Source organism: Neophocaena asiaeorientalis, unplaced genomic scaffold, assembly GCF_003031525.2.
Source record: "Neophocaena asiaeorientalis asiaeorientalis breed wild unplaced genomic scaffold, Neophocaena_asiaeorientalis_V1.1 scaffold258, whole genome shotgun sequence".
Classification (NCBI taxonomy): Eukaryota; Metazoa; Chordata; class Mammalia; order Artiodactyla; family Phocoenidae; genus Neophocaena; species Neophocaena asiaeorientalis.
In genome coordinates this window covers 4,595,791-4,611,498 of record NW_020172591.1, presented here as the reverse complement: position 1 = coordinate 4,611,498, position 15,708 = coordinate 4,595,791, and the positions used below count along the sequence as shown (strand labels likewise).

The following is a 15,708-nucleotide window of genomic DNA, read 5'->3' as shown; positions in this document are numbered from 1 at the left end:
GCCAGTATCCAATAACCAGAAATATCCAAATGGTATATAAAACAACATTTTGCTTGTTTCAGATGCTTTATGCAAAGCCACTTATTCCTTATTAACAAAAAGTTCTAGATGTAACATATTTGAAAAGTACCACTATTTGGAAGACTAATTTCTCCTTCAAGCTAGAAATGTTTTAAACTAAAACTCTGATATGGCCCTTAAGCTATTTGGTTAATGTGTAATTTTAGAATCTCGAAAAACAGATACAGCATGAAAAATGAAAATTCACTCATTCAAATACTTTGATTCTAAACGAAGCAGGTTACCTTTTAAGGTCACTACTATTAGGGTATAATATGACATACACTACACGTAATAAAAGTCAATTCTGACCAAAAATCTATATATATGAGGGGAATAAAAATAGTAAGGAAATGTACCAAAATATAGACTAGTTGGTAGAGCTCCGGGTGCTATTTATCCTGTTTTCCTCTATTAAAAAAAGTTTTTTCTATTATGAAAGTATATTTATTTGTCTTTGGAAATATTAGTGCTAAAACATTTAAAATTTTTAATTAGATGTGGTCTATAGTCCTATGGGGGCTCATTTAATGTATCAGCAACTTACAGTCTACTGGCTCGATCCTACAAAAGAAACACTTCCACAGGCCTACTCCTGAAACTATTCAAACTTTCCAGCATCTAGTATTCACTAAAGGATGGCAGAATTGAAGACTCTGAGCAAAGCCTAGATATGTTAGCTGCCAGCAGATTACTTGCCTCTCATCTTGCTTGAAAATTTAAGGTAACTGTCCTTTATGATTAAAGCCTTACCATTGCTGGCTCACAACCTCAATAAACTACACTGACACACATAAGGGTATAAAATGCAAATACAAAAAAAATCAAGTAGCAAAAAACACTACTGACAGTTTAATGTTCATAGGTATTATTTCAATTGGTCACTGAAGAAGAGTATTTATCTTCATTCAGCACTAAGGACAGAATAGATGGACTTTTACAATCTTTACAAGGGGAAAGGCTGCTTAGTAGACTTCAGGTTTAGTGGTGAAGACTAGAAAATAATCATACCTAGGAGGCTAGTGACTAACAACCCCCAAAACTTATCATTGTTGAAATCCTGCCCCCACCCAATGAATCTTCCCATTGTGCCTACTGCCTCTGATTTTAACCCATTGAAAGAATAAAGGTGAAGTTCACTTTTTTCCTCCCCCTTTTCACAAGTTTTGGATATGTTTATTATGAATCAATGACTTTAACTGAAAAATGTGTAATACTCCATCTGTGTTGCACATTAATGGACAATATGGTAGGGTGAGTGGTTTGAACAGAATTCATACTCAAGGCCTTAGTAGAAAAGTATAATATTCTAATTATAGGTATAACCAAATATATTGTCTGAATTAATATCGTTAATTATATTGAATTAAAACTTCAAACTTAGAACCTGTATTCAAAGAATAAATCTAAGTTTGAGTAGACTGACCACAAATCTATTTCCTCTTCCCCTTCTTTCAGAGATATCATCTCATTAGAATTAAAGGCATTTTTTTAAAAGGCTATACATAAGACAGGATAAACAGCAGATGATTTTTAATGTCTGAAAGGTGAAAAGACTAGATAAAGGAGTGGTAACTGACATGGCAGAACAGAGGAAGCACAACCTTGGTACCTACAGAGAGTGACTAAGACAGGAACAAGAAAACCAGTTTGTCTTACAGAACCCAAGGCAGGCTCAGAGTTCAGAGGCGTGGTCCCCAAATCCTTGCAGTGAGGCCCATCAGTTAACGAGTTGTCCAAGTGATGCTTCCAATTAGATCTTAACAGCCAGCCAGGGACCATCACACGTTTGAGGGAAGCCCCCAACAAGTAAGAGATCAAAACAGGAAGAAGGAATGGGACTTCCCTGGTGGTGCAGTGATTAAGAATCCACCTGCCAATGCAGGGGACACGGGTTCGAGCCCTGGCCCAGGAAGATCCCACATACCACAGAGCAACTAAGCCCGTGTGCCACAACTACTGAGCCTGCGCTCTAGAGCCCATGAGCCACAGCTACTGAAGCCCACACACCCTAGAGCCCGTGCTCCACAACAAGAGAAGCCACCGCAGTGAGAAGCCCACGCACGGCAAAGAGTAGCCCCAGCTCACTGCAACTAGAGAAAGCCCGCGCGCAGAAACCAAGACCCAATGCAGCCACAAAATAAATAAAATAAAATAAAATAAAAGGATGCTTTAAAAAAAAACAAAACAAAACAGGAAGAAGGAATTGATGGGAGTGATAAAACTCAGGAGCAAATGAAAACTTGAAATTGAATCAGTGAAAAAAGGAATGACAGGATATAAGAGAACTCTATAAATTGAAAATAAGGTAGACAAAACAATATATTCAACAGGATTAGAGCAGAGTCAAGGAAATCTCCAGGAAGCAGGACAAAAAGAAAATGCAAAGCAGGAGGGGAAAAAAGTTAGCGATCTGGTAAGTCTAAGACTTCCAACATCTGAATAATAGGAACCTGGAAGAAAAAAACAGAATATCAAAGAAACACACAAAAAAGGTCTATACCAAACCAAATTATGAAATTTCAAAATCCCAGGGAGACAGAAGGTACTAAAAGGTTCCAGAGAAGGAAGGGATGGGGGAAAATGACTAAAATCGGTAATGTACAATGTATCATACAATGTCAACAGGTTTAAGAGCAACATTGTAAATGAGAAGATGAGAGGGAAATGTCTTTAGAACTGCAAAAATTAGTTTCAACCTAGGATTCTATACTTTATCAAATAGAAGGAGTTTCAGAGAGGCTAGATCTCTATAAACTTTCTGCCCATGTGCCCTTTTCTCAGGAAAATGTGCTCCAGTAAAACAAGGAAGTATAACGAGGGAAACAGAATCTAGGACATAGGGGATCCAACACAAGAGAGCAGAGTTATGTGAGATCCCAGATGACTTCACACAGATATCCCAGGAAAAGAGGCACAGAGCAGGCCTAGGAGAACACCAGTCTATATGGGAGTAGGAAGACAAAAGATTGGGGAAAAGTGTCTCCAAGAAAAAAATGGAACAGATGTGGCTTAGTAGATGGAAAATATTTTTGATAGGCATGTGACAAATGGTAAAACATTTGGGGAAAAAAATAGCTGTTAGAAAACAGGCAAGTGAATATAGTCAGGAAATTAATTCCACAGAAAAAATGAAGAATGTGAAAGCAGGGAGACCGGGCAGGGAGCTACTTACTGCATCTGGCTGTGTGAGATCACGTTGGCTAGGAAAAGGGGGATTGGATTATCCTAGAGAAGTGCAAAAGTGCTCCAGTGTCATTAATATTTAAGAAAAAGAATGAAGGGTGTACAAGGAGGAGGCACAGTCAGAGAACTATATGGCTCAGCAATGCACACACAAATTTGCAGAGTCGTCGTAATGTAAACATTGATTCTGATTTAATAAAAACTGATACATGTTGAGGGAACACAGGGAGGGAAATAACGTCATGGTGGAGTGAAGAAGCTAAGCTTTCACCTGCTATGACAAGAAGTCAATGTTAAAAATTAACTTACCTATTGTACTTTTATTACTTTGGTTAGAAAATAAGATCAAAAAAATAAGGCAAAAGAATTTAAGGCAGATCTTTATACTACAACCATATTATTGAAATTTAACTTAAATGTCAGAACCCTTAAAAAATGGGCACTACTAAGTCAAAGACTTTCCTGAATACATTTGATAATTAGGAAAATAGAGATTTAGAAAATCTACAAAAAAGATTCTACAGTATTGGATCCATCATATTTTTTAGGAATCATGGCAGACATATTTTTAATGCAAACTATTAATTTCTTAACTTTTCAACTGTTTACTTACATGGTTTAAATGGTTGCTCTTCCTCTTTTCTCGCACTAAGAATAAAAAAAATTAACTGATGAATTCTGATACAAATGCCATAGAAAAATAAAAGTAGTCGCTAATTATTTGATGGGTTACCAATAACACAATGAGATAAAATTCCATTCTATCTTTTAAAATAATTTCCAACAAAATATATAATTTAAATCACCCAGCAAGATGAGTCCTATAAATAAAATCTAAAAACTTAGTTTTACCTTTTTGACCTAATAGATATTCTGTATTAGGTACAAATGAAGGACTCCCCATTTACAAAAGAAAAGGACAAAGCAAATTAGGCCAGGTGAGAAACTTAGCTAATAAAAAAATTTACCTGCTGCCTAGCTGAACTACTAGCCAGTAGTATTTTCTAATTCTTCATTCACACACAGCTTACTTTAATTACCACAATCTACAGATGACGACCCTAAGAACTAGTTTCTGGCCAGGCACTCGTCTCTAAACGCACCAGTATCTCTGGAAGCATCCTGAACCACTTAATGGTAACCTACTCAAATACCTTACTGAAAAAATACACAACTGGAAAGTAACCTATGTTAAAGGTAAATTTTAAAATGAGTGTGCCAACCTAAATGAATACATCTACAGCACACAAAACTGTTTTGCTCCAACAAAGGCCAGAAAAATAAAAGCTTGAAGAGGGTCTCAGGCCACACTCTTGCTCACACTGCCTCCTTTAACTCCAGACGGGCATCAAAGGCACGGATTCCTTAAGGCTGAAGAGAGAGACAGGCATGGGGCAGCTTTTCTTTTACTGTCTCCAGAGCCCCTCTACATGTGAGCAGCTCATGGCTCTGGAAGAAACTGAGAAACAGAGCAATCCTAACCAGAAATGAGTGGCTCAAGTACAAACACTAGAAAAATGCAAGTTAGAAACCCTGGGAGCTTCCAGGTTGGTGAACATGTAGTACCCTTGCAGAAGGCATCAAAGCTCTGTGCCCTGTCTCCATGCCTGGCCCTTTGCATCTCTTCCATCTGGCTGTTCCTGAGTTATATCCTTTTATAAAAACCAGTGATCTAATGGAAAAAAACAAAACGACAACAACAAAAAAACAAACCTCCGTTTTTTATTGTGCTGCATCACTTTAAATATTGTGGAATGTTCACTTCTTGTATTCCTGCTCTCGTTATCAACTGAAAAACTCGGTCACGTATGGCTTTTTAGCAAATAAACTAGGATTTAACATAACATTAAGGAAGACAAGCAGGCAAGCAGGAGTGCAAAAAATTCTACAGTTCTGATTCCCATCTTAAAACAAGGAGGACACAGGAAATTTATATGAGTTTCACATGCTGAGGATAATCTTCTGGGAAACCCCGTAAGGCATGTTGCTCTCATTACCCTGGCACAGCACTACATTAGGATGAGAAAGTTTTGAATAGCTTAAAAGTTCTGAGTAGCATAAATCTGGATGTGAGATAGGCTCGTCTGGTTGAACACTGGGTAAAACAGGGCCAAAATCACAAGGCTCAATTCCCATATATAACAACTAATTTTTCTGATTTGATCAAATGAAAACCTAACTGTGACCTAAACCCTATCATTCATCTTTAACATATGTGCTCTTTGGAGCAAGCTGAAAAGGACAAAGTAGCACGGAGAAACAGACCACATCTAAATCATGTGGCCAGTTGACTATGTTGATAAAGAGGTGGCAAAATGTATAAACAGACAGTCTAAGTGTTCTCTTCATTAAAACATTAAAGTGTATCATCAACATATTAAAATAAGACAAGTGAATACATGAAAAAGTGAAACATTTAAACCACTGTAAGAGTTTTTCTAAATACTTCCTATAATACACAAAACAAAAACAGTTTTCACTCTTTTTCTCAGGGGAAAAAAAAAAACATTGTCTTACCATCCGTTTGAGATTTGCTCAGGAAAATTGTGCTTGCCCTTGGGTGGTCAGAAGGGTTTGATTCCAAAGCTAAGTCTGTACAGGAAGAAGAGAAAAAGGTGTGGTGATTTAGTTGAGTAGAAAAATAAGTGATTTTAAAGATAGCAACACATTGATATAAACCAGTTTTAATAGCCTTGAGAAGAGCTTTTAGTAATGACAAAAAGGCAATTTTAGTAAAGGCACAATATAAAAATTCTATTGGGAAACAGCAAAATTGTAGAAACTCTCCATGCATGTGGAATAAAACCATGGCTATGTCTTAGACTTCTTTCACTTGCACCTAAATAATCGATGCCATTTTTAGATGAATCATATATGTGACTCCCCTCCTACTTATCAATTAAAAATTCAGTCACCCTCCTTTAAAGCTGATATTACTAGCACAGTCCAGGAACAGTCTCAAGAAGCAAGTTATGCTGTGGCCAACTACTGTCAGATACCAGCTCAATGTATCAAATATGCCAAAACCAAGTGAGTTGCTTTTGGCAAATGTTCTTCAGACAATCAAATGGCTAATTCTAACTCCATTCAACAAATGAACTCATTTAACTGGCTGTGGTTTATCTGGGGGCTATTCATCATGGCAGATTTAAGAGGACTACAAAAAAGTTCAATGTTCTAATCTATAGGAACACTTCCGTGATAGTGATTTTTAACTTTGCCCTCTATTTCCAAAGCTGAACTCTCACTTCTTCATTCCATGCTGCATGATTAATTTGGGGCTTCAATAAGAGTACTTCCTGGAGCAGATCATAGGGCTACTTGAAAAAAACTTCTGGCCACACCTACATAAAAAGGTGGGTCTGCCTGTAGTCCACCTTGCACCAAGGTGGTACAGTGTCTTCTGTTTAGGCAGAAATACAAAACAAGCACAAGCTACCACATAGGATAATAAGGTTGTTGTTTAAAACAAACATAGAAGCCCTATGACACTTCCTCAAAAAAGTCCATCTCAAACCAATTAACCAATCTTTTAAGAAACTGGACCACGATTCAGATTAAGAGTAATGGTGAAGGCAATTATTTCCCAGACCACATAATAATTGATCTGTTTTTGAACGAGGGGTTTGATGGTCAAAGTGAAATACAAATATATCCCTGCCTCTTAGAGAATCAAAAGAATACACACATTGATATATTAAAAACTAATTCGTCTAGTAGTGAATTCTGTCTAACCCAGCATTTCACATATGTATCTACCTAGAATCCCCTTTTCCCGCCCAGAAAGAATTTTGCACGAACAGTAATTTTGGACTTCCCATTTTAACAGGAATCTGAGCCATCCATTTTAATGTTACTGCCAGCACTAGTAATTTACATAGCTAAACCAACTGCTCTGTTCTTCATGAAAATTCCTTCACTGAATTTGAAGTTTATCAAGCTGCTTTTGGAGAAAATATTCTATTCAACATTTTTATGTAAAAGACCCATACAATTATTTTAAAGTTTTTTTCCCCTACATATTTGAAAAATTAGATAATGGGAAAATAAATTATTTCAGCTGTACACAAAATGACAGGCAGAGACTTTCACAGCTGCCTCTAACCTATGGCTTCCGAAAGGATTCATGACTACTTACCTATACCAAAAAAGAAAGTAAATAGACTACATTTGAATCTAAAAAATAAGCAGAAATGTTTGCAAAGTAGCTATATTATTTACCACTGTCTATGGCATGGTAAAACTTAACAATTTTCAATTGAAGTCCAGGAAAAGTAAGTGCCAGAATCAAAGAGAAGCAAGCTTTAACACACACACACACACACACACACACACACGCGCGCGCGCCAAACCAAGATGTGCCACTACAGATCTAAATACAAAAATCAAGAAGGCTGGGAGAAAAGAAATGACAACACGCAAAAAAAAAGTAAACTTAGCCCAAGTGACCAGAAAAAAGCTGGCACTCTCCCTACTCTGTCCTAGGGGGTTCAAAGGTGGGCACAGGACCCAGGACTGGCCAATCAATCACAGCTGTCCTGGGACTTCCCAAGAAAAGAGAAAGGCAGAACTGTGCTCTAGGATCCTTAGCTTGTCTTGAGCTGCTGGACACTCCCCTTGCTATCATGAGGGGAAAGGCTTCTCAGGAGACATCAACAGAGGAGAGCAGAACTGAGGAGATCATTTAACTCCTGGGTCAAGTAGTGCTTAACTCTGTGAATTTCTTTTAACTTGCAACTGAAGGAGACCTGGTTAATCAGCAGTACTGATGATCACACTGAAGGTGGGGAAAGGTAAAAGTCACTTGCTCATTCCTTTAACAAATATCATGAACAAAAATCTGCATGAGCCAAAACAATGCTGTTTAAAAATTAAACACAACCATTCACAATCATTAACACAGTGATTCACAACCATTACTTTTAGTTGCTTTTCTTATACGCTAAAAAAAGCTCTAATTAGTGTACAATTTATGTCTTCTTGTTACTAACAAGCGCTCTCCACCCCACTGTTGCATATTTATTGTTTAATGAATACACACTGGCCCATCAAGTGTTATTCCTATACTGGACTTAGCCAATCCCCTATTGCTGGGGATTGGTGCTTACAAAGTTCTATTCTTAAAATATTATGAGGAAAATCTTCATGTATATAGTTTTTTAAAATAATGGTTTTATCTCCTTAGCAAAGATCTTTGGAAGTGGGATGACCAAGCCAAAAGGTTAGATCACTTTCACGGCTCCATGTACAATGCTAAATTGCTTCCTAAGAAGGTGGGGGGCACATTAGGGTATAATGCTACCCATCATGACATTCTGAGTGCCTACCCTTGCTTTGGATACTTGAAAAAAAAAAATTCCTACTGATATGAATGAGGAACCTCACCGTAGATCTAATTTGTATTTCTTTTCATGACACAGTTTGACTATTTTCCCACAGTTATCAGTGTTATTTCCACTTTGGTGAGTTGGCCTATCATTTGAATGTACTGTAAACACCAGGGCCCTACTGCTGTCAGTTTGCATGAGGTTTTCAGAAAATATTAATCTTCTGTTTATAGCCTATATAACTAACAATTTTCTATATAACTTGCACTTTTTGCTAATGAAAAATACCACATCACTATTTTATAGAATGGACTTGTGAGCCATTAGACAGTAAACTCATACATACACACAGTATTTCTGCACTTTCCATTAACTATCTTCCCAAGAGCCTAAGGAGACTATGTTAAAACCTACCACACTCTTCACCATCACAAAGGTAAGACTGCCAACTATTCAGCAAAGCTTTACCGCCCACCATCCCTCTCATCCCTCTCCCCACCACATGGACACACACAGTAATTTAGAGACTTCAGGAAATTACTGTGCATTCAGGAAATCACATGGATTCTTCCTAAAGTTATTTCTTTAGAAACCTCTGAGAATGTTTTACCCAGGAGAAATATTCTTGAGCTCATGATTAGGGGTTATGATTAAAATTGTATTTTAAGACCCATCACTTTAGTATTATCAATTTAAATTGCAACTTATTTGACAGCATGATAGGTCGATGTAGAAAAAGTATGATTAAAAAGAAATTAAACTCGGGTCTTAATGTAAACATTTCTCAGAGGAAACCTGTAAAACACCACCGACACTGAATACTGTTTTTCCTCCAATCTAAGATTCTACCAGTTGTTAAGATCCATCTCAATTGCAGTTGTTAAAAATGTGAAAATACAGGCAACTTAGAACAAATGAAATGCATTACTGAAGGCTAAAAGTGTTAAAACCATGCTATCAAACTGTCAATAAATGATTTTTCCTTGTTAAAATATCAGAGGGAGAGGGAAGTGACCAAGAAAGCATCTGACAGAAGCAGCATATTTCAGAAAGATTAATATCAACATATTGATTTCGATATATTCCAAATAAACAGGAGATGTCAGCAGTTTCTGCGCTAACTGCTGAGCACCAGTTTACTTAAAGGTAACCACTGCATTTACTGAACTGCCCTAGCATCCCTATACTGTACAGTGTATTAGTTTTATGGCTCATAATACAAATATTACAATTCTTACAATTACCATGTAAACTGATGATTTCATCTCCTTGAGTCCACACTTTCCACCCCAGTCAGGGAGTCCCTGCCAGCCAGCCCTGAGCTGGGCTGCCTCACCAGAGGGTACACAGCAGCCTCTGCGCCTGCCAGTCTACTGCTCACCCAAGCCTTGATCCTGCTTTCCTAGCTTCTGACAATCCTGGCTTCCAAACTTCCCAACTCTGGTTTCCAACTGCTTCTGTACCTGCCTCTACCTTGGTTCTCAGTTTTGCCTTATTTTAATCCTTAATCAGTTTTACAGTGATCATGACTGAGAGGTGACATATAGGTAGGTACACCTGGCTTTATATATTGCTAAAGAGTACTTGACTCAGTTTCTTGGACTTTTAAGAACCTTTCTGGGTTGCAAGTTACCTTCATTTCATTTCACATTATGCAGTGTTACTGTTTTAACTCTAAAGTTTTATTACTTTAATACGCTAAAATAACAACAAAAGCGTATTGTTATTTTAATACGCTAAAATAACAACAATACGCTAAATAATAACAACAAGAAAAAAGGCAGTATTGGGCTTCCCTGGTGGCTAGTTAAAAAAAAAAAAAAAAAAAAAAAATAGTAGTATTCTAAAGAAGCTCACATAATGTCGTCAGTAAATTCTGTTCCTATACGCCATGCATTTGGAATTTACAGTCCTACTAACAATATTCATCTTTAAAACCTTGGACAACTCACTTTATACCTAAGAGAAAAATTACTACACTACCTAACTCAGAACATGGTGAGAATCAAATGAAGTGCAAGAGCAATCTATATACTACAGCCCATTTTAGGCCCTTATTAATATCTCTTTTTTGTTCAAGCCACTGTTGGCTCTCACCTGAGCTACTGCACCAGCCTCCTAACTGGTCTCCCTCCCTGCTTCCTTCTGCCCTTACAGTCTATTCTCACACAGTAGCTGGTCTCATCTCCCTCCACCCTCTCTACCCCCCTTCCCTTTTTCTAAGAATTAACATCATTCCCCTGCATATAATCCTTCAATGGTTTCCCATTACAATTAGACTAAAATTCATATTTTTTTGTCAAGGCCCACTAGGCATACAAGGTCTTAATCCCCTATATTCCTCCTGGCATTCATTCACTCAGCTGCAGCCACCCGTCTTTTCTGTCCTTTGCACGCATCAAGCATATTCCCTTCTTAGGAACTGCACAGAAGCCTCTTCTCCCACATCCTCACACGGCTCTCTCAGGACTGCTCATGGGTCGCTTAAGGAGAGAAGCTGTTTTTAACCATCCCTTGTAAAACTGTCCTCCCCCCCAGCCCATTACCTTCATCTTCTTTCTTCTCAGTGTCTCACTACCTGACATTATTCTTGTGTTGTCAGCCCCCACGCACCTCTAGAAAGTAAGGACCTGAGTTAGGGTACAGGCTTTGTCTTGTCTAACCACTGTCTGTCCTGCCTCTGGAATGGTGCCTAATAATGTTTCAGTGTACCCAAAACCAGTTAAGTTTCTCCCAATTTTCCCACATCATCTAAGATTTCTTCTAATGCTGTCTTTTGATGTGTCTGTCACCTAAGACCAGAGTTAATTTCAGATCTCTTAGAGTAGTAGTTTAGTTACTCAGAATCAAAGACACAAGACAGGTTACCAAGAACCACGAAAACCTAAAAGAGGAAATCTAATGTTCAGTGAAAAACCAATGGTAACTTTAATTTGGGAAAAGAACATTTAATGTTAAAATACTTTAACTACAAAATGACTCACCCTATGAATTTAATTAAGTCGTAAGACAAAGTGTACAATCAGAATGCTATAGGGAAGTATCAATACAATGCGTCAGTTTTTATCTGTGTCCCCTGAATAAAGCATTATAATGGGATTATAAAAGATGCTCAACCATAAAGGCTGGGTAAATGAATTATGCTCCAACCATTCGATGGCACAGTAAACAGGTGGTAAAAGGCAGGCTGTAGAGCTATGTACAGTTGCATGGAAATACATCATCCTGGAGCACTCTCTAGGTGTCAGCACAGTTCCAGGAGCTTCACGTCATTACTTTTCATTACAAAGGGGCACATAAAGAACAATCTCATCTTTGTAAAATAAACACAGTGTTATGTTTATATGCATACAAAAGGTTCAGGAAGAATCAACACCAAAATATTCATAAAAATTCTGGACATTCTGAGTGTGAGTGAAGGACTTTTCTGTGTTTTCTAAATCTTTTACATCAAATGTTTATTAATACCGTCACCAAAAAAAGTAAAAAAAAAAAAAAAAGTGTTTAAAATAGCTACTGGAGAGAGGAAAGATCTGTTGCTCAGAGGTTTTTCCACATCATATTGCCAATTCCTTCCCTACCCACTCTTCAGGGGAATGGGAGGGAGGGGTCACTTGAGAGAGCACCTTTCACCAGAAAATTAGCAAAGCTCCTAAGGTCACAACATAAAGGTTGTATGAAAAGTTGATGAATAAAAATAAAATCAGATAATACAACCTTAGCATCTTATTTTCTATTATGACACTACCATCAGTTATATTAGATATACTGTTAAAGACAAAGAAGTGAAAAAAATTCTTTTGAGTCTATCTGAAATCTATACTACGTTCTTAGGAGTTACTTTTTTGAAATGGCTTGAAGAAATGATGTTCTTCTCCAATGTTTCTGAAGAACAAGACAGAGCATCATTTATGTACGATTTTCTCTAAGTAACCAAATAATTCTTCACTATAGAAAAGCCAAAATGTTTCATATCTGAGTAGGTATTTCTCAGTTTCCAGGGAAACTGATATAAAATTGTCTGAAATAAAGACATTAAGAGCAAACTTCCAATGTGCCTGTACTTTATATTTGGCGTTCTGACCTTGTTTCTATGGAAACTTAATTAATAGGCAAATGCTGAAATTGAGGTTTCTCTTATCACTTTATTGAATGCCCCCCCAAAAAAGACAAATTGAAATGAAATTTTAACAATCATGTTAAACATAAAAAGGTAAATTCTGTACTCATGAACTCTATTTTTCCAGTTCCTGATTTAGCACTCCTTCCTTATCATACATAGTCGTATGCTAAATGCTTAGTACCTTACCTGCCCGCTTACCAGCTTCCCCTTATGTCCCTCTGTCCAGGGCATTCTCGGCTTCAATTGGATTTCACCAGAACAAACTCTTTAAAATATATCAAGGTGTTTACCTGACTGGTAAATTTAGGCTATTTCATGACTTCTACTTTTATTCATATCCATTGCAATGAACGTACAGACATAGAATGGAGAGGTAAATGTTGCTTCTGAGTTGTGTACAATAAACTGGAATGGCAATAATCAAAACTGGAGTATGCTGAGATAGGCCTAACTTATGGATAAATTATAAAATATAAGGTGCGCTCTAAACAGTTTCTTAAGCATCCCAAGAACTGAATTTGGCATATCTACCACCTCCCAAGTCTGTCTCTTTTGTTCAGTAGCTGTGTTACACAGTCATTTCAGATTTCTAAGTCTTGGCTTCTTCATCGGGAATAGAGGGAGAATATACATGGGCCTTATTTGTAGATGGAAGGGCCAAGTGAAATACACATGAAAATGCATTGTAAATCTTAAAAGAATTCTATAAAGGTCCAATTTTCATCTCTCATCCTACACTAGCCAACTACTCACTGCTTTTTAAAATCTTTTAGAGGCTTACCTTATAGCAACAAGCAGAGCAGTTTTCACAAGTACTTACATGCTTTGTGTTTAAAGCTACAATTAATTCACATAATTTGTTCATTTTTTCACAATATCTAACTATTCTGAAAAGGGAGTGGTTTCCACTTACAAAGCCACGTCCATCATAAGGGTGAATCCACAGGCTTAATTATTCTAACTTTTAAGGAAATTAAGTAAACCCAACTAAAATTTAAACAGAAGAGCTGTAAGACATTTCGTCTATGAAATAATGAAATAATCTCTGGCATTTAAATGAAACAAATGGGCCTGTGGGGCTTTAACATCTTTATGGTACAATGTTTTATACTTCAAAGAACACAGTCTTTATTAAAGTGCCACTATGCTACCCAGAAATTTTCTTTTTTAACCTAGAACCATCCCTTTCCGAAATTCTAGAGGCAAAAATCAAACATTTCCTCTCTTCTTTCTCTCCTCTCCTCCCCGACAACACCCACCCCCCCAGCCATTTAGTCTTCAGAATTTTACCTGAATATTCTTAAAGTTGAATAGGATTCTACTGGTGGGTGGGTGGGGGGCGCGGGGGAGGGAGCCATGGAGACACTTTTCTGCTTAATGGATGTGGCATGTTAACTCCCAAACCTGTACATTACAAATTACAATCTGAATGTTTTTTCTCCTTTGAAACTTTTGTCCAGCAGTCTCAGGAACCACGTCGCCCCCCGCCCCTTAGAACAGGCAACGGGTAAATGAAGTCGGTTAAGGTTGTGCAGCTGAAGACATACTTGTGTCAAAGTGGGAATTTTAAAGTAATCAGAACTCCATGCGGTCTCCTTTGGTAAAGAAAAAAAAACAAAACTATTCTCTGCAGCCGTGGCGTTAACGTTTCACACAGTTCACAGTTATTTTAAGCCCCCTCCCACCATTTTCTTTCCTATCGTGTTCAAATTATAGTTAGAAGGGATAAAGTAGCTTCTATCAGGGCGACTGAAAACATTAAAATCCAAAGAATTTTACTTAAGAACACCACATTGACTCTGCCCAGATCTATTTTGAATTTAAATGACAAATCCTATAATGTTTGTCTTAATTGTCTCGAGTATCAACTACCTTAACGAATGAAGTCTATCATCAGGCCCTTACCTAGTTCCTTCGGTTAGGTGCCATCTATGGATAGGGAGACGGGATGGATACGCCGAAGTTAGAGTATTTAAGTTTTCATTAAGAAAAGAGAGAATACACCAGAAAGTCTTTGCTAAGTCCCACGAGATGTTAAATAGAACCACGAACAGGAAGGGCCGCGGACTGGAGGGTCTCAGGCCGGGCTGGGAAATGGGAACGGGGGAAAGAATTGGGCATTCGGGTAGGGAAGAGGAAAGGAGACTGGCCGGACGCGACGGGTAAAGAATAAGGGGTGGGGACGCCAGGCAGAGCCAGCCTTCGTCCCCGGTGCCCAGCCCTGGGAGAGCCAACTCCGGGCAAGAAGGAGCCCTAGGCGGCGGCTCCCTCCCGGGGGACCCTGGGGGCGGCGGAGGCCAAAGGTAAGCCCGAGAGCAGACGGCGCCGACCCCGCGAGAAGCGAGGCGCGCCCGCCGCTTCTTACCTTCGGGCATCTCCCGGTCGCTGATGTGCTGCAGGTGGTGGCCTTCGCCACCTCCGAAATCCAACTCGGCGGGTTCCACGGCAGCCGGCGCCGGAGCTACTGCCACCGCGTCCCCGGCCGCCGCCTCGTAGACCTCAGACTCGTAGTCCGGCTCCGCTGACCCCGTGCGCCGGCCCAACTTGGGGCTGGCATTGGGGGACACGCAACAAGACAGCGAGTTCCCCATGGGGCGCCTCCACTCCTCGCCGCCTCCGCTCGCCCCCCGACTCCGCCGCGCTCAGCAGCCGCCCCCTCCCCCAACAATGGCGCGGCGGGCACTGGCAGCCCCGGGCTATGCCGGGGCTGCGCCACGCATGCAGGCGCGACCTCGCCCGCCGCTCGCCCGTCCACCCAGCCGCCGGGCCCCGGGCAGGGCTCCGGCCCCGGCCGCACCCCCGCCGCCCCCGCCTCCCTGCAGCCAACTAGTCTGTGAGGGAGGCGACCAGACCGGCTTATTTAAAAGGGGTGGGGACCAGACAAGCGCTGAGACGCACAGCCACTGCCGGGAGAGAGCGCAGCCGGAGCTCCTCCTCCTTCCGCCGCCGCCTCCCGACTGAAAGTAGCTAGCCTGGCCGGCCCTTGCCTACCGGAACGTGTCCTTCGGTCAC

The 15,708-nt window shown here is 39.5% G+C and overlaps 1 protein-coding gene across 3 annotated transcripts in view; it reads right to left on the bottom strand.

Annotated features, from left to right (window-relative positions):
- CCNYL1 (cyclin Y like 1) overlaps positions 1 to 15,401 on the bottom strand; it is a 34,798-nt gene extending 19,397 nt beyond the window's left edge. The window contains exons 1-3 of one of the 3 annotated variants that reach the window (XM_024738374.1): positions 15,062 to 15,401; positions 5,764 to 5,838; positions 3,860 to 3,894 (exon numbers count right to left, since the gene is read on the bottom strand). In XM_024738374.1, the coding sequence (XP_024594142.1) occupies positions 3,860 to 3,894; positions 5,764 to 5,838; positions 15,062 to 15,287 (336 nt within the window). In that variant the 5' untranslated portion in view covers positions 15,288 to 15,401. The remainder of the gene's footprint in view (positions 1 to 3,859; positions 3,895 to 5,763; positions 5,839 to 15,061) is intronic. The other 2 variants (XM_024738375.1, XM_024738373.1) reach the window with 2 other exon arrangements.
- Positions 15,402 to 15,708: the final 307 nt, after the last annotated feature.